Source organism: Solanum verrucosum, unplaced genomic scaffold, assembly GCF_900185275.1.
Source record: "Solanum verrucosum unplaced genomic scaffold, falcon-dt-bn FXZP01000261.1, whole genome shotgun sequence".
NCBI lineage: Eukaryota > Viridiplantae > Streptophyta > Magnoliopsida > Solanales > Solanaceae > Solanum > Solanum verrucosum.
In genome coordinates, this window is record NW_026019969.1 from 1,409,198 (window position 1) to 1,435,285 (window position 26,088).

Sequence of the window (26,088 nt, forward strand, 5' to 3'; positions counted from 1 at the left end):
TTGGTACTCACTTCCTTTCTGCTATTTGTTTTAGACATGCAAATTGACAGTAAAATTGCCTAACATATTTTGCAGTTCCAAAGATTATTGAGCTGAATATATGCTTATTTAAAGGCACATGTAACATAATTCCTACACCTTGCAATCGGATTGAATAATCTATATGACAAGTACATCACTGTTTTAAGATACAGTTTCTTCATTACTTCTTGCTAGTAATCCATCCTTTCAGCAACTTAAGCTAGTTTTGCTTTCTACAAGACGGTATGTGATCATCTTCAACACGAATAATATATCTTAGGTCACGTTGCGCTACAACACTGACCAGAAGATACACAGATAGCACTGCAGCTTCATCATTTTTCCTTCAGAAGTGTATCCTTACACTGTACTAAAGAAATATAACCCCACATGTGCACAAGCTGAAGATTGCCTGCTCTCCTGAATTAGACTTGCATTATACTATAAAAATAAATATAATCCTGCTTTCCCAAAGGATGATGAAACTTATGCACATTTTGAAGATTGCTTGCTCTCCCAAACTACGATGGGAACTCAAGGACTGCTTCCCCTGCAAAACAGACAAGAACCAACCACAAAGTCACCATAATTGTCTCTATGAGATGATCTTGAGGATGATGGGTCAATAAATAGCTGGCTGAATAATGACCTTCATTAAGACGCAATTTATTTGCACTAACTGAGATAAATAACATGCTTTATAATCAATTTATTTACTGGAAGAATCTTAGACGATGAAGGCAATGAACTGACTTATCAATATGATGTCCTTCAGCCATGATATCAACTAGCATCTCCCCCGGTTAACTAGTTATCAATTATCATCTTGCAAGACAACACTAGTGATGTGATGAATATTCACAATAGCACTGATCCTAAGTCCAATTCATATTGAGATTAAAGTTTTGTAGACATGTTTTGGACCCTCGAATATTGATCCAACTAATTCTACCCAATTTAATCGCAAACTAGTCTACCACAAATCTAACCAAATAATTGATTGAAGAGTTAAAAGACTTCAAATCCTTTACCATGCATTCTCTTAACAAATCGTTCAAATTCCATGTAGTTCTGTCCGTCCATGAGAAGGGGACTGAGCCTAAGGTAGGTAAAAGCAAAAATATGTTTCACATCCGGATCATTCAGCGGTTTCGCTTTTTCCAGTAAACAATTGTAGCCTCCTCTATCATGACACAGAAGTGCATTTTCACTGCAAACTGGCAGAGAAACATCCCAAGCCGCATTCCGCACCTGTTATGAGATGTTCAAAGGCAAAATAACTTCAGATGCAGTTAACATAATGGTTCGACTATGCAAGTAGGGATAGGACGAAGCTTACTTGCCAGGCTAATCCTTCAGGATCACCTAGAGCCTCACAGAAGTCCACTGCCTCCTCTAACATCCTCATTTCAGCACACTTGAAGTTCAATGCAGCTCCATGCTTCTTCAGCATTGCAGCAATCGCAACATAACCATCTCGATTGCTAGGGTTATAAAAACCAGCTGTTAATTCAGCAGCATGGCTAGCTGTCTTATACCACCAATGAATTCCTGATAGCTGCTTAGATTTAAAATATGGTAGAAATTGGATCAACTATACCTAAAATTAAAAAACCCTCTTTGCTTCTTGCAAACTTCAAATAAAAGACAAAGCAAGGATAATCTACTTTCCATTTCAAGTGCATGAATTTCAACAAATTGGGTAATTTGCAAGAAACCCTGAATGATTACATTTAACAAAAACAGATTTGTGAGACCTAGAACACGAAACAGTTTCGGAAAGTCAGCCAATAGAACCTCCAGAAAGAAAAAAAAAACATACTTACAACAGTTCTCTTTTATGGAATTTTTTTCTGTGTGTTTGGATTTGAATTTGAGATTATTATTTTTTGGAGAGTTAATGTTGGGCTTGTCATCTGCAAGAATACCATTAAAGCTCTAAACTATTTTTAAGGAAAACAACTCTTCTGAGTGTATGGGTTTGAATCTGAGAAAATTGGTATTGTTTTTTGATTTTAGCAGGTATGAGTTGGGTTTGTCATTTGGGAAAATATCCATAAAGCTATAAACTAGTTTTTAAGGTTTTCACTTTTTCATAACAGACTAATGCTATTTTGTGCAGCAATCATTTTGTTCTCCACTATGGCCTTGGAAACGGAAGTGCAGAACTAGTCTGGATTTGCGACCAACATTTGTTCCTTAAATGTTCTGGTCAGTCTGAGACTACAGCTGTGCATACGGAAAACCCTAAAGTCATTAATGGCTTTTGGACCAGTGAATTAATCAACTATGCCTCGATTCCGAACTAGCTGGATCAGCTATATAAATTTTCCATATTTGTCAATCTGATCATAGGCGGAACCTTCAGAGTGTAAAGCTGTAAACTTTACACTCCGAAGTCCAGGAGGTAGAATCAGGTCTTGGAATTCTTTAATCACTTAGAAGTAGTTGTTCATATCATCATTTTGAGGATAAGCTATATGGAAACCCTGCTTGGTAAATAATGCAAGTTATTTTGCAATGGCTTGGTGGATTGCCACCCTGAGTCATTTCTCAGTTCTAACTACCAAGTTGCTCTCCATAGGCAAAGGTTACCAAGGTTGGGCAAGAGGACAGATGGAGAGAGAATAAATAAGGTCCCGGCAATGTGAACATGACAGAACAGAAGTTGGTTACTCCTCCTTTTCAGTTTTCAAGGCTAAATTGCCTCTAATAGTACATTGTTAGTTCAACTTGACTGCTGGCTGTTCCACTATAATTTGGTTAGGAAACATCGTTTTTCATTATTTTCTTATGAGGTCATGTACATCTGTCCCTTGATTCAAGCTTCTTGAAATTTGTTTAGAAAAAAACAAAAAGAACGTCAACGCAAACGAAACAGTTCTCTGATGCGCGTAAGGACAGTTACAGGAAAGCTCAAAACACGTTATGAACAGTCCCTGTTTATTTAAATCTGCGTAAGAAGTAAATGGTATAAAAATGAAGTGAGATTTCACTGGGTATGTTGTTATTGGTATAAAAATGAAAATAAAAGGAAATCACTTATAGACAGAAGAAAAGGAATTGTTGTCATATTATAGCAACAGTCAAAATTGCCATTGTATTGTAGTGAGAAGAATATAGCAACTGGTAATGTATCATAAATTAAAATCATTTCCTTAAAGATGACTAACCTTTGCAGCAATGCATGTCCCATCAAAAGCAAACTTGGCCAAAGAAAGCACGCGATCTGCATGGTCAATCAGAACTTGAGAGTACCAGTTCAGGAAAAACCTACCATAATACCCATCATAGTCACCCCCGTCACAAAAAAATCCAGTCTCTTGTGGCCGTGAATTGTAAGAACCAGCATTATCGGGTCCTCGTGCCCAGAATGAGTGTCCTCTTGCTTCAGCCGCCTTCCGCAGGTTTTTCAGCAGATACTGGTCATAACACTACGGGAGACAAGAATCAATTGTCAAAAAAAAAAAAAACTATGGGAGACAAGAAGTCATATTGAGGCCATAAATGGTCACACACATGTGACTGTAGTACATCTTTGGCTCTACTTTTTGACAGAGACCCTAATATAGTGTAATCACTTAGACAAACCTTGGCTTTTCAAGTCTGACCTCAGATAGGAATATAGTGACGTATAAACAGAGAAAGATTTGACAAATCAAATTCTTTTGCATGCCATTCATACAAATCTAAGATATGTCAACTACTAACCACAACTTCAAAAAGAATTAAAAAGAAATTACCTGGAATTCACCAACTCCAGGATACCTCCAGCCATGCTTTACAGGATTAGAGGGATATCTTAGCTCCCCACATGGTCCTAGTCCAACTTCAACCATGGAAATAATACCATCCTCAAAGAACTCATCAAATTCCACTCGAAAGCTTCTCATATAATCAAAGTAGACCTACATTAGTCAAAAAGATAAATATCTAGGTAAGATATCACTATTATCTTTTTTTACGAGTATCTGTGTATGACAAAATCTTTGACAAAGGTAGTCACATAAAGAAGAAAATTGGATTTCTGTGAATTGTAACACCTCTTACAAGCAAAATTAATATGATGAGTACAGCCAGTGTTGTGAAAGGCGCTCGCCTTATCGCCTTTGGCGAGAGGCGAGGCCTGGTCGCCTATTACTAGCAAGGTGAGGCGATCTCGCAAAGGCGGGTGGTTAAAAGGCAATATTAGGGTTTATTTGCACAAAGCCACAAACTGTAACTTTCTTCTCCAACGTTCAGACTTCAACAACTTCAAGTAAGCCTTCTATGTTCTTCTTCTTTCTCCTCTGCTTCGCGACAGTCAGCACTTGTTTCTTCTTCTCTCTTCTTCTTCTTTCTCCTCTGCTTCGCGACAGTCAGAAACTTTTTTCCTTTTGTTCTTCTGCTCTTCTTTCGCGACTCTTAACCGGTATGCCACTGCGCACAGCTTCTCATTTCTCTGTTTTTAATACTCTGTTTTCTATTTTCTGCAGTCTGCCCTTTTTAAAAAAAATATCTAGTCCTTCTATTTTTATTTCTGCCTAATTCAATTTAGTTATATACTAATTAATATAGTAATTATTTGCCCAGAAACAACAATTTCAATGGCATCTAATTAATATGAATTATTGAGTCATTCAAGTTCTAGACTTTAGTATCTACTTTTAGTTTTTGAATTGAAATATTTGCTCATATGTTATTGCTATTGAGATTTTGGTTATTTATATATGCAATTAAATATTTTAAGTTTTTGAAATTAATTGGCACATCACTTGAGGAAGACCCTCGTCGCCTTTCCAATACACAGAGTACAGCACGAAAAGCAAATCTTCTATAAACAAAAATACCACCATTTCAACTGCTGTGATTTTTATTTTTTCTTGAGTAACCCCTTGACAATTTAGCAACAGTAACTCCCAATCAGTTATTGCTGCTAAGCATAACATATACTGAGAACAATAGAGAATCTCCAAAATATACAAGTTAAAATGGTAAAAACACATTGGGCGATCACTTAACCCATGTTAGATACCTGTTAATTACAATCACTAATTATTTTTAATAATGGTATAGAATCATTACAACCACTAATTATACACAACTCTGAATCTTTTTTTTGCTAGATAACAAAATTGCCATCACTTTTTTTCAACCCCTTCTTAGGATCTCCCCCACTTTGCTCCCTTGGTGACTCGAACCCACAACCTCAAGGTTTGAGGTGGAGGATGTTTACCACTTGAGCAACCCTCTCTATCCAAAATTGTCATTACTTACCCAAAAAAAACTACGTATTGTGCTAGCGTTAGTGGTCAGTAAGGCTTTCAACATGAAAAATATATCAACTACTCAGAATGTTTCACTTCTCTAGCACATTTGATCGTCTGCGAACTTGGAAGTTTTTGTGGTCAATAGAGGTTGTTTTTCTTCTTCAACCCCATCCTCGATCCAAAAAGAAGAAAGAAAGATGGGAAATGATCTCTAACCTCAAAATAACTAGAAGACATTCACTACACAAATATTCCTGTTATCATTACAGCACTAGGTCATAATCATAAGAGTATATGCAGTCTGACCGAGGTCACATAACATACCTCTACAGCGGTGCGGCTTCTCAAAACTCGTTCTTTGTCTATTCCCCATGAGAGACATTCAGGGTTCCGTCGTCCTGCTCTGTCTGTAAAATATATATCAGGATTGCTTCGACCGATTTCGGATACCCAGTGAGGCAGTGGAATGCAAACATCATCACCAATGTTACCTCCACATTCGTGGAAAGACATCACAACCTGATTCCACTTAAAACCTCAAAACATTGCAATCTAAATTGATGCAATAACTATGGTGACAATCACAAGTACCAAATGAACATTTTGTTTATGAATTAAGTACTTATCTTTAACAGTTGATAGTAAAAACACCATCCTATTTCCCCATTATTGCATTCATTCACGTAAAAGAATTAGATGAAGTGGAAGAAAAATGGAGTCACAACAAAACACATGTCAATCTCACCTTTATTTTGAGTTTATGCTCCCTCACAACTTGAAAAAGCCTTTTATATCCATTCCAGTTATAATCCTGTGGAGCATTTGCCTCTACTATGCCCCACCAGCAATCCACCATCACACCATCGACATTTATTGATTTTAGCACTCTCAACTGCTTCACTAGACCATCCGCATCAACAAGCTCAGACTTCATATTAATAACTCCTAACTGCCAATATAACAACATACAAAAAAGCATCAGGTTATCCACATATGACTTGCAGAAAGCTGTAAAACAACAGCCCTTGACTTCTAAAGTTTTAATAAGAATGGAAGTAGATTGAAGACAAAAATTCCATGTCAAAAGGATCCAGTTGCTAGGGAAATGGGGAAAAGATACAGGAGATTGAGAAATGGGAAGAACAAGGAAGAATTAACAAGGTCTAAGTTCAGAAGCCTCACAGGTAGCATAACATAAACAGGAATGTAGGGTGTCCCAGCAAAATCACGCTCCTGTAGTTTTGTGTGCATGTCAACAACCTAACAAAGTATTTCAGAAACAGTAACATTATCAAATACTCTTACAGGTCCATTGAAACAGCAAAACTACGGTTTGAAAAGGTATTCAATCAAAAATGTCAACTTCACACATATGATACACCATATATACAGGATTGTAAAAGTATTTTTTTCTTGCTTTGACACTTCAGCAGATTTACACACAAATGAATTGGTAAAGTGAAAATGTGTTCGTACTAATTTACATGTTTTACAACAGATTGAAGCTACCCATTTCACCTGCTTGTCAATTGAATCCACAGACCCTACAAGAAATGGGTCATTTTGTGTGTCTAGTCCATCTGCCACCATGGCCGAAGTTTGTGATCGCGCAGTGGATGATGAATCATAAGGGGATGAAGTAGGTACAAAAACACTTTTCATTTGACAGGCACTCTGATCGTCCGTGTTCTGAAACCCAGAAGGCACACCTTTCAACGAACCAGGTGGAGTATGTTGTGTAGGTATATGTGAAGATGATGAAGTCACCATTGTAGTGGGTGTTCCACCAGCAGTATCTGTGCCCTGTAGATATTTGAAAAACAACACCACAATTGGGTTTTCTCAAGATCTACTAGAAACAAAACAAGATTGATGCACAAGTATCAGTAGACAAAAATCCTCCAAATCGATGATTTTTCATCTTGCCTCACTTAAAAAAGGTGAGACTATATGTGAACTTTGTTTTCAGGAAAAAAAGACAAGAACATTGCTTAAAATGGTGGAGGAGAGTTACCTGTGGTTGTGATCTTGAGGGAAAGGTGGTTCCATCTGGAAGAACAACCCAACCTGCTTCCCTTGCCAAAGCAGCAATTACATCATTGATATCGGCCCTAACTCTAAGGTTATAGTTCCCATGCCTTCGGAGTCCAGCCAAGATCTTTGCAGTAATAGCTCTTCGCTGTCGCTCCCTAAGCTTTGTTCTTTCCTTCTCTTCTAATGGCCTACATCTACGGGATCCCCCTGGGGTTGGTTGCTCGTGATATTGCTGATGGTGTTGAAACCTATTACTGCTGCTAGATCCATGTACCCCATCAAAACCTGCTATTGCATGCATGGCAGCATTCTTCTCTTCATCGTCCTCATCCTCATCATCTTCTTCTTTCACATCCATTCCCATCTCTTCGTCATCTTCGTTTGTATCATATCTCTGCATCTCTGATGCCATTCCAGCTTTCTACCACTTCTTTTACTCGAGTTTTACTACATTTCAAACCTCAGATATAGATGACATTGCCTACACTTATCATGCTTCAGCATAATAATTGGACTAAAGTATTCCAGAAGACATTTTTGATATGATTACTGAAGTTTGGTTCTTCAGCTCCCTGATTTCAACAAAAGAACTTCAAAAGAAAAATATCAATATGTTTAGATCACAAAAGGCATTTCAAAGAAGACATGAAGAATGGAGCCATTACTTAAGGTATTGGCCATTTAACTAGAAAAATCTTAACACCAATAGCCAACTTATAACAAATAGGAATCTTACTCTTCCAAATTGCAAGTCAATATGCGTAAAGTTTTACATTTTATAAACAACCATATCACAATATTTACACCATGAGATTAGCTAACAACCAAATGCAGATAGTCTAGAATAAGCTTGAACAAGTTTCTTTGGAAAGCGGTAAGTAACTTATAGATACTGTAAAAATACACTACTGGGTGTGAAACTTAAATTCCATGCACAAAATGAAAGAAAATGCAGTAGTCTTCCCAAATCCATCTAGAAGCTACCAACAATCCATCTACTTCGACTATCTGAGCTAACAAACAAAGCATGATTTTTGGCACCGTCTAATAAAGACATCAATTTTGCTTATATTACCACCTTCTTTTCAATCTGGCTACATCCCAATCCAATTCCAATTCAGTTGAGCTTGGCTACAAGATTCATCTATCTCCATTCTGCTCAATTCAGGTCCATTAATATATATTTTTTCAACAAAGGTACATTTATATGACCACTCCTGTTTGTTTGGTCATCTAGAAAAAATCATCCTTTAGATCGCTTTCAACAAAAAATTCACAAAAAAAAAAGACGTAGATGACTTACACCGGTCTCGTCTGGCATCTAGTTGTTGTAAGAAATATACCGAAGCCGACGATTATCGCTGAGTAACCAGATTCATATCTATACAAGAATAAATATTCCGGCGAATTGGCCGGAGCAGAGTGAAGGAAGGATATTTCCTACAGAAAGAACCAGAAGGAGAGGAGAGGAGATTTATGTGTTCCGGAAGGTTTTCCGGCGAAGATCCGGCGGAGGAGGGAGAGATCGAGGGTGGTAGACGGCGAGCATGCGAAGGCTAGGTTTCTCACGCGTGTGAAGGAAGCCAAGCGTGTCTAAGCATATGCTTGGCACGGATGAAGTGCTTTGTGACCTTATCTTCGAAGCGTGCGATTCACAAGTTCTGCACGTGCCAAAATAAGCAAAGTATTGAACTTGCATAAGAGATGGGTAGAATTTGTAACTACATATTTTAATTAGATTTTAGTGTGAAATATATATTGTTAGCTTATATAACTTGAATACAATTTAAGAAACATTTGACAACTTTGTTAGCCCATATACCATTTGCTTTTTCACCTGATAAAATAGGATTTCCGTAGAGTTTAAATGTCTTTTTTAAAATAAAGTATTAGTTTAAGAGGACTTTATATATTCTCTCTTTTTTTTAAATAATATTATGTGTACATAGAATTTGTTTACTCTGTGTATAAACTACATTGTATATATTTTTGTTATTTGTATATCAATATTGATATTTAAGACCACGAAAGGATGTGGTGCGTGAATGCGGCTATTCCTCTCTTAACTCGATGTCTCGGGTTCGAGTCATGGTATGAAAAAATTCTTGATAAAGAGCATTTTTTTGAATGGGATCCTACGCCGTGCTATAACTTATATATATGATTGTATGTATCCATCTTTTGTAGAACAATTGATATACAGATTGGTATATAAGATTTTTTTTCTTCTGCAATTTGAGTCTGTTGAATACGTCATGTGTATGAATATCTGTGTGTTTCAATAGATTAAACTATAGATTATCATATGTATCAAAATCGGAAGGTATATACAATATGAGTGTTTAAATTCAACAACATCAAAACTAAAAATATGTACATTTTGTTGGGAATAAACTCGCCACAGGAATAATATTTGTTGTAATAAAAGCAATATAACCCTCCTAAATAAGGAAAAAACCACGGTCCGAGAGGAGCAACATATATCACTATAGTAAGGATTTTACAGATGTAGGTTTCAGTAAAAACTTCACACACCACTACACACTCAAAAGAAATAACTCTCTTTTGATTTTCCCACCCACTACAATATTGTTCACACTCTTTATTTTTCCTCACATACTATTTCCTTCTATGATGCATCACTCTGCTTTTCTCTCTATTTTTGATGTATTTGAGAATAAAGAATAACCCTCCTTTTTATCGAGGAAAAATGCTATAGAAGAAAAACATTTTTTTCCTTCTTCACAGGTTACCGACATTTGACTTTAAGGAAAATTGAAAATATCAACCAAGTAAATTGGCACACACACACACACATATACATATATTTATCAAACATTGGCACATGAAGATAGACCCCCACAATCTCCCCCTCCAAACTCATTCACTTGAAGGAGGTAACTTTAAGTTTCTAGCTTGAGTGCATGTCGACAAGTTTTTTGCATAGCTCGAACTTGTCTCTTGATACCACCTTGGTCAACATATCTTAAGAGTTTTCACTAGTAGGGATCTTCATGACTTGCATAGATCTGTCCTATATCTTTTCCCGAATCTAATGATAACTCACATCGATATGATTTGTCCCTGCATGATACACGGTGTTCTTGCTCAAGTATATTTCACTTTAACCGTCACAATAGATGGCATACTGGTTTCGATGCAATCCAAGTTCTTGAAGAAATCATTTTAGCCATATCATTTCTTTGCCAACTTAAGTGGTTGAGATATATTCTGCTTCAGTTGTAGAGAGTGTGACACACTTCTGCTACTTCGATTGTCATGATATAGCTCCCCCTAAAAAGGTAAACAAATATCCGGTAGTGGATTTTCTATTATCAAGGTCACCTGCCATATCAATATCTGGATAGCCTTTCAAGATTGGATCAGATCCTTCAAAATATAAGCAGTTTCTTGTGGTATCTCTTACGTACCTGAGTATCCACTTAATTGCCTCCCAGTGTTATTTCTAGGATTTTCAAGGAATCTTCTAACAACACCAACTGCATGAGCAATGTCAGGTCTTGTGTACATCATTGCATACATCAAACTCCCCACTGTTATTCTCCCTTTCTCATCTTTTGTAGTAGTACATATTCGTTTTCTCAACTTTAGATGACCATCAAGAGGCGTGCTAACAATTTTAGCACTTTTCATGTTAGCGCGTTCTATACATGTTCAACGTACTTCTTTAGAGATAGCCACAACTTTCTTTTGTTCGTTCTCAAACAATCTTCATCCCTAGAATTTATTGTGTCGAACCTAAGTCCTTCATGTCAAATGACTTGGATAACTCTCTCTTCAACTTAGCAATCAACTTTTCGTCTTATCCTACAATTAACATGTCATCCACATACAACAACAAAATAATAAAATTATTGTTAGTGAAGTATACACATGAATCAGAATAGGTCTCTGTGTAAGTTTGGCTTTTCAGGAAAGAGTCAAACTTTGTATCATTGCTTTGGTGCCTTTTTCAACCCATAAAGACTCTTATTCAATTTGCACACCATGTGTTTCCTTACAAATACTGCAAATCCCTCTAGTTTCTCCATATAAATATCATTTTCCAAATCTCCGTGAAGGAATGCAGTTTTCACGTCAAATTACTCCACTTCAAGATTAGGCTAGCTACTAGGCTCAAAATAGTTCGAATAAAAGTAATTTTGACAATAGGTGAAAAGATTTTATCAAATTTAATACCTTTCTTTTGTTCGAAGCCTTTTACAACCAATTGAGTTTTGTACCTAACTAACTTGCCATTTCTATCTTTCTAGAGTTTAAAGACCCACTTGCACTTAAGCGTTCTTTTGCCTTTTGAATGTTCAACTAGCCTGTATGTGTCATTTTTTCTCTAAAGATTTCATTTCTTCTTGCATGACTTTCATCCATTGGCTCTTTTCTGGGTGAGACAACATCTCTTTAAAACTTTCAGGATCCCTTTCATCATTGATGAGAACATACTTTGAAGAAGGGTACTTGGATGATTTTACCCTTTGTCTTTCTGATCTCCTCAGAGGTTGAGATTGTTGTTGTTCTTCTTCTCAGTAGTCCACTTGATCGGTATTATCACCAAGTTGCTCTCATGCTCAACAATTTCATTAGGTTGTTCTTCATGTTCAACAACTTCATCGATCGTACTTTCTGCACTTATGTGATGGTTATAAGTAAAATGAATGGTAACAAGATTGGGGACTATACCATTCTTTTTCTTGGCCTTCTCGGACTGATCATCAGTAGTTCCAACTTAACTTTCTCGAAAGATTATATCTCTGCTTCTGATGACTTTCTTTACAGGATCCCACAGTCTGTATCCGAACTTTTTATCTCCATATCCGATGAATATGCAGGGAACTAATTTATCATCTAACTTGATTCTTTACTCTTTCAGTAGATCTGCAAAAGTTTTGCAACCGAACACCTTTAGATGCGAGTGAGACATCTCTTTGTTGGTCCAAAATCTCTTCAGAATGTCAAACTTCAATTGAACTGACGGACTACGATTGATAAGATAACATATGTTATTCGAACTGCTTCACCCCAGAGTGACTTAGGCAATTTAGCCATTCTGAGCAGCTTACCACCTTCTTAACAATGTTGTTATTCATTCTCTAAGCTACACCATTGTGTTTAGAGTTGTCAAAATGGACTGGCACAATCTAATCCTAACGGGCTAGAGAGTTAAATGGGTTAAGACGATCTGACCCTTTTAAATTAAAGGCCTATAAAATAGCAGCCTACCCAGCCCTTAGCGATCCACAGGTTGGGACGGGTCGGTCATTCAACTAAAAAATGAACATTGATTTCTTAGAAAGAGTATCTAAGAGTATCGAACGTTGATATATGATGAACACGACATCAATACATACAAAAATTCATTTATTAGAGACATTCAATAGAAGTAACTAATACATACATATAGTTTTGGTACTAAAAGTCAATATTTTTTCTCATTGTGCCCCAAATAAAATTCTATCTCTCACTAAGTTTTGTCATACTCATTGTGTTAACTATTTCAAAAAGAAACGTGTTCCTCATCTACTGAAATAATCCACCATTAAAAAAATAACATTATATGATACACATGATATCATACATCAAGAAAATAATTAAGAAAAAAAGATGATATATATGAAACTATCACAAAAGATGAACTCGATTAGGACAAAATTCAGCTCGTTTTTGGAGAAGAAATAAATTAGGAAATGATAGGTGCTTACCTGTATCAATATGGATCTTGAAATTACACTTCAAATAAGTTTGAAATGATTTGTTGAACTCGAATTTGTATTGTTAAACATTAAAACTTCAAAATCGTAATGCCTAAAATGAAAGAGAAAAACTGCTAAGTTAAGGACAAAAGAGAATATAAAATATTATAAACTTATAATAAAAATTAAAATGAATCAAAACCCTAGTGAAATAATGGATTTGGGTTAATAAGAAAATTTAGTGGGCTAATGACCCTAAAATGTAAAAGATCAACAAAGGAGTTAAGCTTGATTTTATATTTTACAAATATTTACAAATAAAACACTGCTTAGAATATATAGAGTAAATATTTTTAACAATTCATAGCCCACGTGCTGGCCTCTAAGGCTCGTAGGTTGGGCCTACAAGGCTAGCGGTCCAAATAAGGTTGGGCTAAAAAGCCTCATTCCTAAATGAGCTAACAAAACTTAGGCCCAACCCCACTTAATTCAAGGGTTGGATTGGGCCGACTTAACGGACTTACCCATTTTGACAACTCTAATTGTGTTGTGGGGTTTCAGAAACTGTCTGTCATTTCATGTCTGATTCCATGGTTTGAACAATACTCTTCAAATTCTCTTGAAGTGTACTTACCCCCATTGTAAGTTCCAAGACGTTTTAGCTTTTGACTCATCTCTCTGTCTAAGCATGAATTTTTTGAAATACTTGAAACATCTAATCTTTGGTTTTCAAGATATAAACCTACAATTTTCATGAAGCATCATCAGTAAAAGTAACGAAGCATTTATTACTGCCCATCGATTCAATCTCCATTGAATCGAAAAAATCTGAATATATCAAATCAAATATTTTCAATTTTCTTTCAGATGATGTCTGAAATGAGATGTTATGTTGCTTACCAAGTAAACAATAGTTATAAGGTTTTACCTTTATACCTTTGGCAAAAGAGACGAGTGATTTTTTGGCAAGAATTTGCAATCCTTTCTCGCTCATATGACTTATTCTTCTATGCCACAAATTTGCAGAAATATCTTTGTGAGTCCCATTCAATTCACCTTGACATATTTCTGCATTTGTCTTGTACAATGTGCTACGAGCAACTCATTTTGCAAGCACCAATGCCTCTTTGGTGAGTCTCTGTTTTTTTATTTGCAAAGTAGTTATTGTATTCATCACGGTCCAAAGAAACTCCCGAGATCAAGTTCATCTGCAAATCAGGTACGTGGTGCACATCTTTCAAAATCAACGTGCATCTGACATTTGCCTTAATGCAAATGTCTCCAATCCCCGCAATCTTTGAGTAACTAGTATTATCCATTTTCACATTACCAAAATCACCCGCTACAAATTTGCAAAAAAAATCTCTTACTGGTGTAGCATAGTAAGATGTTGTTGTGTCGACCACCTATTCCGACTCTATACCTGCCAAGTGCATGCATTCCTCTTCCTCGTTTATGAATAGAACAATATTGTTATTATCGTGTACCATGACAACTGTGTTGTCATTTCTGGCCACTACTTTATTCTTTGCTCCTTTTTAGATTCAAACAATCTCTTTTGAAGTGACCTAGTTGATCGAAATTGTAGCAATTTTTTACTTTTGATTTTGATCGAACTTTGGACTTTCCACGTTCTTTGAATCTATCGTAGTTACTCAAACTTCTTTGGTAACTCTTACCTTTACTTTCTCTTATAAAAGCCTATCCATGGATTTCAGGTTTTTTTCTCATTTTCTCATTAAGTAGAACAATTGATGTGGCATCCTTCAGCTCAATAGAGTCCTTACCATGTAAGATGGTTGTTGCCAAATTATCGTAGAAAGATGGCAACGAGTTTAGGAGCACTATGACTTTATCTTCCTCCTTGATCTTTACTCCGAGGTTTGCTAGCTGTGTGATTAGACCATTAAGCACATTTAAATGGGACAAAAAATTTGCACATTCACCCACATGTAACGCGTATAACTGCTTATTTAGGTACAATTTATTTGTCAGCGTTTTGGACATATATAGACTTTCTAACTTTGTTCAGATGCCACATGCACTTTCTTCATCGATGATGTTATTAACTACACCATCACTTAAGTGCAACCTGATTGCACTAGCAACATTTTCATCCATTTTTCCCAATCCACAAGTTTCATGAATTCTGAATTTTTGGATTTTCCACTAATGCCTTGTGCAAACCCTGTTTGACGAGCAAATCCATCATCTTTCTCTGTCACGTTGAGAAACCATTGACATCGTTGAATTTTCTTACCTTGTACTTTACTCCATACATTTTTTTTGTCACTAAGTATAGTACAACAGATTGTAAAAAATCTATCTATGAATGGGCATAACTTGTGCTCTAATACCAATTGTGGGGAATAAGTCCGAATAAAAAGAATGAAAAGAGCAATAATGACATCAAGATTTTACGTGAAAACCCTCTTGAATAAGGGGAAAATAACGGCCTAAGACGAGCAACAAATATAGGAATTTTACACTTGTAGGTCTGAGTAAAAACTTCAAAGACTACTACACACTCAAAAGAAATAACCTCCTTTGATTTTTCCACCTCACTACAACATCGCTCACACTCTCTATTTTTCCTCAAACTATTTCCCTCTGTGATGCCTCACTCTTCTTTTCTCTCTGTTTTTGGTGTAATTGAGAATGAAGAATGACCATCCCTTTTTTTAGAGGACAAATGCAGTAGCCTCCAAATATGCTACCGAAGAAATTTTTTTTTTTCTTTCTTCACAACTTACCAACATTTGACTTTAAGGAAGAGGAAATACATCAAATCCCCCCTGAACTTGGCTGCAAAACTTACTTTAATACTTTAACTATACGGGCATTCAAATACCCCCCTAAACAACTTTCAAGTGAATTAAATACCCTCTTAATGGCTGATGTGGCAAATAAAAAAAAGAATAGCGCCTAAAAAATTAAAAATTAAAGAGAAAAAAATAATTGGGCTACTTTTATTTTCTTTTCAGCCAATAAGAAATTTTCTCTTCATCTTCCTCACACCCCACCTCCCCTATCCACCAACAACCCTAGCCCTTTTCTTCCTCACACCCCACCACCCCTTGCCACCCTTAGCCATCACCTGCACCGACCACTTCCTTATATTCTTTTTCGAACTCCCCACTTTCTTTTTCTTTCTTCGAAATCCTTCACCCTCACCCAATTTCTCTTTCTTCAAATCCTCCATCCGCACCCCTCTTTCTCCTTTTTTCGAACTCCACTCATCCCTTTCTTCTTCTTCTTCGATGAACCTCTTTCTCCCCCTTCTTTCTCCTTCTTCGCAACACTCATACCCCTATTTATTTTCCATCACTAAATGAAAATAATTTCAAATTATTCTCACTTATTATTCTTAGATGTGATGAACAACGAAAAAAATGAAAAAATCAGCAACTTATTCTTGCTTCTAGATCACTACTTATGAAGGTGTTTATTGATTTGATGAACTTAAAGCTCTTTTTAGTGAAAATTTTATAATTTTTTCATCTCAAATTAAATTTTTAGTTGTAACTATGTATTTACTTTGATGATGTGCCTTAAAGATTGAATGTTTTTAGTGAAAATAGTCTTGAGTTTTTTGGATCTGTGGAGTTTGATCTTTTTTTTTTTGAGAAATTTTTACTTTTTATTTTTCTTTTTTATAATCTTGGTTTAATTTTCTTTATCTTTTTTTTTTCCTTTCTAAAATTGTGAATTAAGAAAACAAAAAAAAATAAAAAAAACTCAAAATTTAAATCATTATCAATGTGGCACTGACATGGCAGTGACATGGTACTGATGTGTCGATCATATGGCGCGTGTGGAATGCACTTGCCATTGTGAGACTGGTCATATAAACTTAGGGTGTAGTTAAATTCACTTGAAATGAAATTAAGGGGAAAATAAGGGGGAGTAAGCCAAGTAAATTGGCACATGTATATTCAATTTCTTCCAAAGCTTGCCAACCTTTGAAATTGTAAGATTTATCAAAGTTTGGCACATGAGGATCCATACATTCAACAAATTTGTAGGTGTATACAATAAATGTATACAAGTTTTGATTGAGGTAAAACAACCTACCTGCAACAAATTTCAGGTGTATACAAATTTGCAGGAGTGTTAAAATTCACCCACTTTATCTTGTTAATAATAATCAAAGAATTTAAATAAAAGTCTCACAAAAATATATCGAGACATTTAATAATTCAAAAAAATTGACAGAATTGAAGAATTTACAAACAATCTACATAAATACAAAATCATTATTCAATAAAAAAAAACTAAAGAAATCAAAATACTCAAGGACCTTGAAAAAAATCCTAGAATTTGCATATAGAAAATATTAATATGAATATAACAAAAATGAGGAATATATTTCATAAATTTACAATTTTGATTAAGAAACAATTTCTAATCTATCGGTAAAAAAATGATCTGCATTTGGTTCCCCATTGAGGAATAACAATGTCATATCCAACGTTACCTCCACAAAGAACATCGGGACTTGTATATAGAGTCGTTAATAGTGGCTAAGTCCAGTTAGAGTATTTCTATATTATTTTTTCACGTTATTGGAGTATGCCTGCTAGATATTTATATAAACATTTTAACATTAGAATTAAATTAAATTTATGTATTTATATTTTATTTTTCTTTTCTTAAAAGAGTTGGTTGGCTCGGCTTGACCCGCCACCCACTTAGTGATGTGTGGAGCTTGATGCGGCTCAATAGAATGGATAAATCAAAATATATTTTTATTTTTTTTTCTTAATAGCGTTGGTTGGCTCGGCTTGACCCGCAACCCACTTCGTGATGTGTGGGGCTTGATACGGCTCAACAGAATGGATAAATCAAAATTTAGAAAAGAGTTCTTATGTTTATTTAATAAGAAATTTGAATTTTTTATTTTCATTATCTCTTAAAAACATGATATTTAATTATAATTTGATATTTAATTTTTATTTTTTCAATTGATTCAATAATCTAATTAGTTAGAACTTGAAATATATTTTTTATAAAAAAAACACCTCAAAGAATTGAAGGCAATCAGTTGATTCAAATTGAAGTGAATGAGACAAATTAAGAAGTAGAAAGTAACTATAAATTTTGATTGTCTTATCATTTTTACTTATAATTACATTGATCGTATTTTAAAAAAATTATTAAAAAATTGAAAATATATGCCCTATAATTGAAAAAAAAATTAAGAGCAAATTATTAAGAAAAATTTAATTCATACTAACATAAATACATAATTATTTATATTTATATATATTGAATAACTTTAAGACTATATTTATATATTGACAAATTAAGTTTAGAGTAGTCACCCCTACCTATATACTTTCTAAACAAATAACATGTCATTTTTGTTTACCATGAAAAATACAATATAAGAAACTAAAAAATATAATTTAGAGTTTGAGATTAAGTTCTCGAACTATATCAAAAAATTATTCATATGTTCTCCAATTATAATATTTCAAAGGAACTGTATTATTCACTCAATAATCAATAGCACATCATCAACATATATAGCATTAACAATCCATTAGGATATCATTAATCTTCATACACTTCAATATGTTAGGTTAATGTAAAGAAATATTTATATCCATAATGACTTGATTGATTAAGAATAGAATAAAATGACAATAAGTAATCCAATACCCCTTAGAAACATTATCCACCTACCAAACTTTAATTTGAAGTCTACTGTATTTGCATACATAGAAAAATATTAGTGTTATCTTTTTTTTCCTTCTCATAGTAATTATTTTAATGTATTATTTTCTTTGACTTCATAGAGTAATTACATTATAATAATTGTAACAATTAGTTCAAGTTAATAAGATATATTAGCCATGTCTTCTCAATATACATTGCTTTGGATGTTATTATAAAAATCTTTATTTGTTAATACGAAGATTCAAATAGTTTAGTATAAAGCTCTAAAATATTCCTATTAAGAACTAAGTATTTTTTCTTTCTTTTATTTTTAATACAATTGTATACTCTTTCTTTTCTTTTTTAGAATCTTCAATCTTGTTTAAGAGAAAATTAGATTATAAAATTAGCACTAAATAACTTTGCGGCCTCAAAATTTTAAGCGCTTAAAGTAAAGGCTTTTCTAGTCTCACCCTTAAGTCGTCCTTTGAGTTTTTTGGTTCTCTTTTTATTTTATTTTTTATTTTGTTTTTTATTTTTAATTGTATTTGCATTCTATTGTTTAATATCATTCCATGAATGTGAATGAAACTTTAAAGATGATTGTATTCTTACTTTTCTTTTCTACTTTTATTTGTCACTGTGATAAAAATAGATGTCTATTTATACTTATATGGTTTATAAAATTAAGATATAATTTATCACTTAATTCCTATCTTATCATTATTATTAACTATTGTCATTTTTCAATATATTTTTCAAATCATTGAATCTATTATGTTAAAAAGTACTATAATAAAATTGTGATTTTATTTATTATTTCTTAAGGAGCGTGTCAAGTCAATACTAATCATAGGTGATGGTTTATTTTTATTTTTCCATTTTTTTTCACACACAACTTTATGTTTCAAACTTTCAATAGTTGGAAAACAAGATTTCCTTTTCATTCTAATTTTTGTGGCACCTTTTAAATTTTTAAAGTTAAATTTGAATAGATTCGGACATATGATCTTTAAGTTTTTTGAATTAAAAGTTATGTTTATAAAAACTATATAAAAGGTACTACAAATCACAACAATTGATAATTCTAAAATATTTTAAAGGCGTTTTGACTAGCATTTTAAGATATATTTTTTCACTAAAAGGTGATATGAGAAAAGTTACAATTTATAGTATTTTTCATGTCATTTTTTAATATCTAAATTTTAAATATTATATTAATCTAATCTGATTTAATTTTAAAAAATTAATCAAATTAACTATCAAGAATTAAAACATGACAAGTATTTGAAACAAATGGAGTAGTGAATCACCACCATATTTAAATTGCGTGACTATTTTTGAAAGCTGTGTAAATCAATTTGTAAAAATTCTATGTAAGAGACAATTACAAATAGTTCATGACAGTAAATTAGGATAATAGGTTCATTTGTTGAAAAAAAATAACCCATGTTTTTAAATCTGGAAAGATATAGGAAATAAGAGTGAATTTTGTTAATAGAATTAAATTGAAACCTTCCTTTCAACTATGAAAGATAGCGATTAATTCATCAGTTTGTACATAGAAATTTAAAACTATAACTGATGTTATTTGAATTAATTGAATTATAATTATCTTGGGTATTCTCTTTGTTTCTATTTATATATCGTCCTTATTAAAGATAGATAGTCCTTAATACTACATTTGTCCACTTTTAATTGTCATTAATTCATTTTTTAGAGTCAAACTATAAGAACTTAGACTAACATTTTATGATGTATTTTTCATCATATTGATGTGCAAAAAATTACAATTTATAGTACTTTGCTTATAGCTTTTGAATATCTAAATTTTTTGTTTAAAAATATCGAATTAATGTAATTTAATTTAACTTTGAAAATTAGTCAAATTGACTTTCAGCAAGGGCAACATGACAATTAAAAGTAGACGGATGGAGTATTTGTCATTTTAGAAAATCAATGCATAAATGATCACACTATTCTTTCTATTTTACCCTTGAGGGTTATTAGCCTTGAAAATATGAATTTGACTAACACATGAAAACTAAATGATTAATTTATGTTCATTGGTCAATTAATTAATCAAAATAAATTAATTTATGTTCATTTATTGAAAACTTGACTATAAAGAAATATCAAATGAGGGTACAATGATCAACTCACATAGTTTTTTAAGGAATATGAAATCTAAAATAATGATTAATGACACACAAATAAAAACGGAGGGAATACTAAATTAACTTTTTCTTTTAGTATTGCGTGTGCTTGCCATCGTCCAGTTTTGTCGAAAAATCTAAGCCAATTAAGGGGTTGTCCTAATTTTTTCCTTGACTTAAAATTTTGTTATTATTATTGTACTATAATTTTGTTGACTGAAAAAATGCTCCGGACTTCTATAATTTTGTACGGTATTAATTTTCTTATATGTATAATATTTCATTTTCATATATATTTTCTTGGAAGAAAAATAATAATTTGTTAGCATACCATGACACTTATTTTTCGATCCAAACAAGTAGCAACACTTGAGTCTAAAATTATTCATTTATTTGCTAATTAGGAAGTAAACAACACAAATCCTACTATTTTAACGTCTAATTGTGTGTGCTAGCACCATTGTCCATATACCTAGCATGATCTAAAGAAACTCGAAGGGAGAAACCAACAAATTATGGTGAAAAATCAATGTGTCTAAGCTTGTGTGGGATTAGGATGACCAAAGGAAAGGGATAATAGAGGTTTTAGAGGGTGGGGGTCCAAGTTAATGCACAACCAGATGTTGTAAAACACATCGAAAATTCAATAAGCTTGATCAAATATATTATAAGTCAATCTTTAGAAGATATCAAATCAAATTATTTGTCCTTAATCCTGGTCTTCAGTGATCATCATAAAATACTTTGATGATCGGGTGGTAGACTGAAAGTTTTGTTAACATCATCATTTAGCGATGAGCCATGTGGTGCTTATTTCGAGGTAAAGATCATTGAACACTAAAAATAGATGTTCATTTTTATTTGTGAAGATTTTTGGAGAAAGCATAAGTGCTTGGCCAAAGTTGACAAGTATTTACTATGTTAAGAGTCGGGGCAAATGCAGCCTAATAGAACTAAGTTCACCTAAATTCAATATTTTTGACGTGGAGTATTTATGTGTAAGAATTCATTGAAATTGCAATAATAATAAGTCCGACACATAATTTTATAATTTTTATAAGTTCAATGCTAATAAACTTAAAAGTTGAACCCATAAAGCTCAAAACCTGAATCTACCTCCGAAAATGAAGGCACTCACTCTTGCACACAGCACACCTTAAGGTGGAGGTCGAGTAAAAAAAAACCCACACATATTAAAAGGGAAACCCGATGCACTAAAGCTTCTACTATACACAAGGTCCGCGGAAGGGCCCGACCACAAAATGGAAGTGCACTAAAACCCACACATATTGAGAAAACAAAGTGGTTGTTACAAGTAAGAACATAAATGTGCTCATCTATTCCAACTGGATTCTAACATGGACATTCTCCAGCATCACTTTACCCATGCTTCCAATAATTCCTTACTTGAAAATATAGTGTGATTCCTCTAGATTTGAGATTTCCATTATGATTGGCATTACCAAAACTACACATCACATGCCATTTGACTCCCTTAATTATTTAAAAAGAATTGATTTTTGCAACAAAAAAAAGGTCATCAACAATGTAGATACATAGATTTAAACTGCATCAAAGTATAGTAGCAATTCCAAAATCAGAAAAACAACTTAGTCGTTTGGAGATAAGACATCTGACAGATTGCTAAATCTAAGGGGTAGCTAAATTGGTCTAAGACACACCTTTTGGGAACACTAATAGTTCCTCATGTATCCCAAAAAACATAAAAAAAGGTAATGCCCACAAAAGTCCAGCCAAAGAAAGAAAAAATCAATGCTGATTTTTGTATTTGAATTCATTAGGATACCTAAGCAAACCCATGTGAGAAACAATCATCATCCTATTAAAATAAACAACTTGATTAAAGCAACTTTTTGGACAGTTGACTGGTGACAAATTGATCATTCTAGTTGGAGTATTTAATTAACAATGTGCTGACCATAACAAAACAGTACACAACTTTATGGCTTCATTATAATAGTAATGCAACTACATCTTGTTGCCATAGTATTAAGACAAATAAAATCTACTTTTACTTTCTAGATCCCCCTGATGATTCGTCGAATCGACACAGTTAATCCACTACTAAAGCATATGATATGACTTTTTCCAGAATGCTTATACAGGTTGTGTCTAAGTTGCAGTAAAGGTTCTTTTTTTTCTGGTGCATATCAACATCATGCTATAAAACAGATAGATGTTAATACAGTGTAAACTTACCACTAGAGGACAAAGTTCCAAATGGTAGAATGATAACCAACTTTTGGTCCTGTAATCTTTTGAAAGATGATTGATTCATTCTTTATATCCTATCAGCAAAAAGAAAAGCTTTAGGTAGGATTTGCTTACTTTTCTGGATCTTCTTGAGCTCTTTCGGGCGGCTAGAGGTAGGTAGAGCCTATATTTAAAGAGTCCAACTGAAATCCAGTATTTCCCTAAACAGAATAAAAACATATATATGTATATATTTTATATATATAGAGAGAGAGAGAGAGAAAAAACCACTAAAATCTCAACAAATAATAAGTTCTGAAGCCATTATTTCGAAAGTACAATGAGTCCCATGCTAAGAACCTTTCAAGTTTAAATCCTGGATAGGCATGAGAGTATGGCTTGACCATCTTTCTTCAGGGACAGTTATTTAGATTTCAGAAAAAATAAGGAAATTAACTGATCATTTACTCTGCTTCTAGAATATGCCCTTTGTATATGTAGATAATTAATAAAACCAAACATGCCAAGTGGCAAACATAGAATTTTAATGGAAATATGAGTTGGAAGTTGGACTTCCAACTAGACATGCATTCAGTTATTATCCATGTCAAGTCAAAACCTTTCTGTATACATCTTCTTATCATTCACTGAATGCACTTACAAGTAATTTGCAAACAATATCATCAAATAACAAAACATAATATTATATAAAAAAACTTTCACACAAACAGAACTCCTATATACCTATGTTGCAATGATGGAACATGAGGAGATGTACAAGCTTATAAACTAACTACTCAAAGAATGATAACCATGCTTCTACTTTAACTTGGATCCAATCCCAACAAAATCCTTAACTGTAAAACCAACTTTCTCGAATTTACCATTCTCATTGGTCAATCTAAAGTTTAAATAGTCAGAGCAAACAAATGACTTGTAGATTCTTGAATTTTCTTCACCAACTACTTCATCAGGTGCCAAGATCACCTTCTCATCCTCAAAGCACCAAAAGAAAACTAAAGAAAAGCGGTTCACCGGCTTCTTCAGAATAACACGGTGCTCAGAGGATCTTAGTTTGTCATTGCTCCAAGCTTGCAGCATGTCACCAATATTTACCACAAGAGTTCCTTCACATGGCAAAATATCCACCCACTTCCCATCCTTTGATTTTACTTGGAGGCCACCTAATTCATCTTGATAGACAATTGTTATGCAGCTCATATCAGTGTGCATACCAAGGCCTTCAACTTCCTGTTCAAAACTATCCGGGGGCGAGTAGTTATTTATCCTCAAGTATCCATGGCAATTACCAAATTCTGAGACATAATACTTCATTCCAAGTTCTTCTCCCAAGCTCATCAAGACAGTTTTCTGGATGACTTTCGCTAACTCTGTCATTTTGCCTCCATATTCTTGCAGTATTTCACTAAGAAGGAACACCATTTATCAGAGAATTAAATCAACCTTAGAGACTTTAGAGAAAGGAGAATCTAAATGTTCTAAAATAGAATTACCTGAATTCTGAATTCCCTTCACCAGCAAGGGTATCCGCAGAACCCTTAGCAGAGTCAGAGAAGTCTGGTCCAGACACTTTAAGGCTTTCAAAGAATGGAGATGCAATGAAATGAGGAGTATAAGTTTTCAAAGACGAGTAAGGACCTGCTTTTAGTTTGGTCTCAGAAGGGAGGTTGAAGAGGTGTTTGGAGAGGCAATTAATTTTTCTGTAAAGATCATTGGAGATTCCATGATTGATAACATGAAAGAAGCCCCATTCTTTGCTGGCAGCAGCAAGAGAAGATAGAGTAGATGAATTTGATGGTTGGGAGATATCCAAAATAGGAAGTTGTAATGGTGATTGGGATTCAAGAATCATTTTTTTAGAAGATGCTAAATATGTTTCTTGGTTAATCAAACCTTTAAAAGGACATGTAACTCTTCATTAAAGTTAATTTCAGAAAAGTCTCTTTCTAGTAGTTAAATTATTTATCTCATACATACATACATGCATGCAACACACATATTTCAACTTTTTAACTTCCATTTGGTGGAATATATTATGCGAGCAGATGTGACAACTGTGGCAGCCTTTTTCAGCTTCAATTAAAAAGTATGTTCACAAGTGATTGCCAATGATACTTGTTAGAATAGAAATAAGTATTTCCTACTTAGAATAGAAATAAGAATAGGAATAGGAATAGGAATAAGAATAGGAATCCTAGTTGGAAAAGGATTCCAATGTAGTGTCTATAAATAGGGTCTCAATGTAACTATTTAGATACACAATTCAATAATATTTTTCGTATATATTTCTCACATGGTATCAGAGCATTGGTGAGAACAAACAAGTCACCGTATGTCTATGTCAATTTCCGGTGACTGTTGGGTCTGATTTTGTTATACTTTTTTCTTTCTGTGGGTGTTGTGCGAAAACCAACACCACCACGAGGCTCGGAAAGCCCCCGCGACCAAACCCCAGCCAAAACCACCGGAAAACACCACCCCACGCGCTCTCACGCGCCTATCGGAGGTGGCAGTTTCCGGCGAGATCTGTCTCACGCGCCGGCGCGTGAGGGCTTTTCTGATCATATTTTTTTGAGATTTTTTTGACAGTTGGGGTCGTCCAGCCAATCCGACCAGGCCCATACTGTTTTTGACCAGATCCGATCGCCGGAATTAGAGTTCCAGCTATTTCCAGGCAGTTTCCGGCGACTTTTCTTCGAGATTTGAATTTTCCGAGACAAATTTAGCATAATGTCTTTTGGGTGTGATGTTTTTGGTTCCAAAAATATGGGGATTGGAAGTTCTAGCCCTATAATCACTTCAGAACTTTTATTGGGAAGTTCAAACTATTTATCTTGGGCTTCCTCGGTTGAGTTGTGGTGCAAGGGTCAAGGTGTCCAAGATCACTTAACGAACAAGGCTTATGAGGTAGATGTAAAGGCAAAGACTAGTGAGGAAGATGCAAAAGCCAAAGCACAATGGGAGAAAGTAGATGCTCAATTATGTAGTCTCCTATGGCGTTCTATTGATTTCAAGTTGATGCCC

At 34.1% G+C, this 26,088-nt stretch overlaps 2 protein-coding genes across 4 annotated transcripts; both read right to left on the bottom strand.

Annotated features, from left to right (window-relative positions):
- Positions 1-67: 67 nt before the first annotated feature.
- On the bottom strand, positions 68-9,002 carry LOC125815548 (beta-amylase 7-like). Of its 3 annotated transcripts, none has more exons than XM_049495042.1 (11): positions 8,608-9,002; positions 7,285-7,894; positions 6,789-7,073; positions 6,453-6,530; positions 6,016-6,219; positions 5,595-5,789; positions 3,765-3,929; positions 3,195-3,455; positions 1,361-1,579; positions 1,053-1,272; positions 68-571 (listed from the first exon to the last, which is right to left on the bottom strand). In XM_049495042.1, exons 2-11 carry the CDS (start codon positions 7,714-7,716, stop codon positions 543-545), a joined length of 2,088 nt encoding a protein of 695 aa, XP_049350999.1. In that variant the 5' UTR covers positions 7,717-7,894; positions 8,608-9,002; the 3' UTR covers positions 68-542. The 3 variants fall into 3 exon arrangements, 2 of the variants coding, with proteins under 2 accessions (XP_049350999.1, XP_049350998.1); XM_049495041.1 differs by having other exon boundaries at positions 6,780-7,073; positions 8,608-8,974; XR_007442177.1 differs by lacking the exon at positions 68-571 and having other exon boundaries at positions 1,361-1,572; positions 6,780-7,073; positions 8,608-8,977.
- Positions 9,003-23,771: 14,769 nt separating this feature from the next.
- On the bottom strand, positions 23,772-25,175 carry LOC125816295 (gibberellin 20-oxidase-like protein). Its single transcript, XM_049495881.1, has 2 exons — positions 24,558-25,175; positions 23,772-24,469 (listed from the first exon to the last, which is right to left on the bottom strand). The coding sequence occupies exons 1-2, from the start codon at positions 24,914-24,916 to the stop codon at positions 23,863-23,865; spliced, it is 966 nt and encodes a 321-aa protein (XP_049351838.1). The 5' UTR covers positions 24,917-25,175; the 3' UTR covers positions 23,772-23,862.
- Between the last annotated feature and the right edge of the window lie 913 nt (positions 25,176-26,088).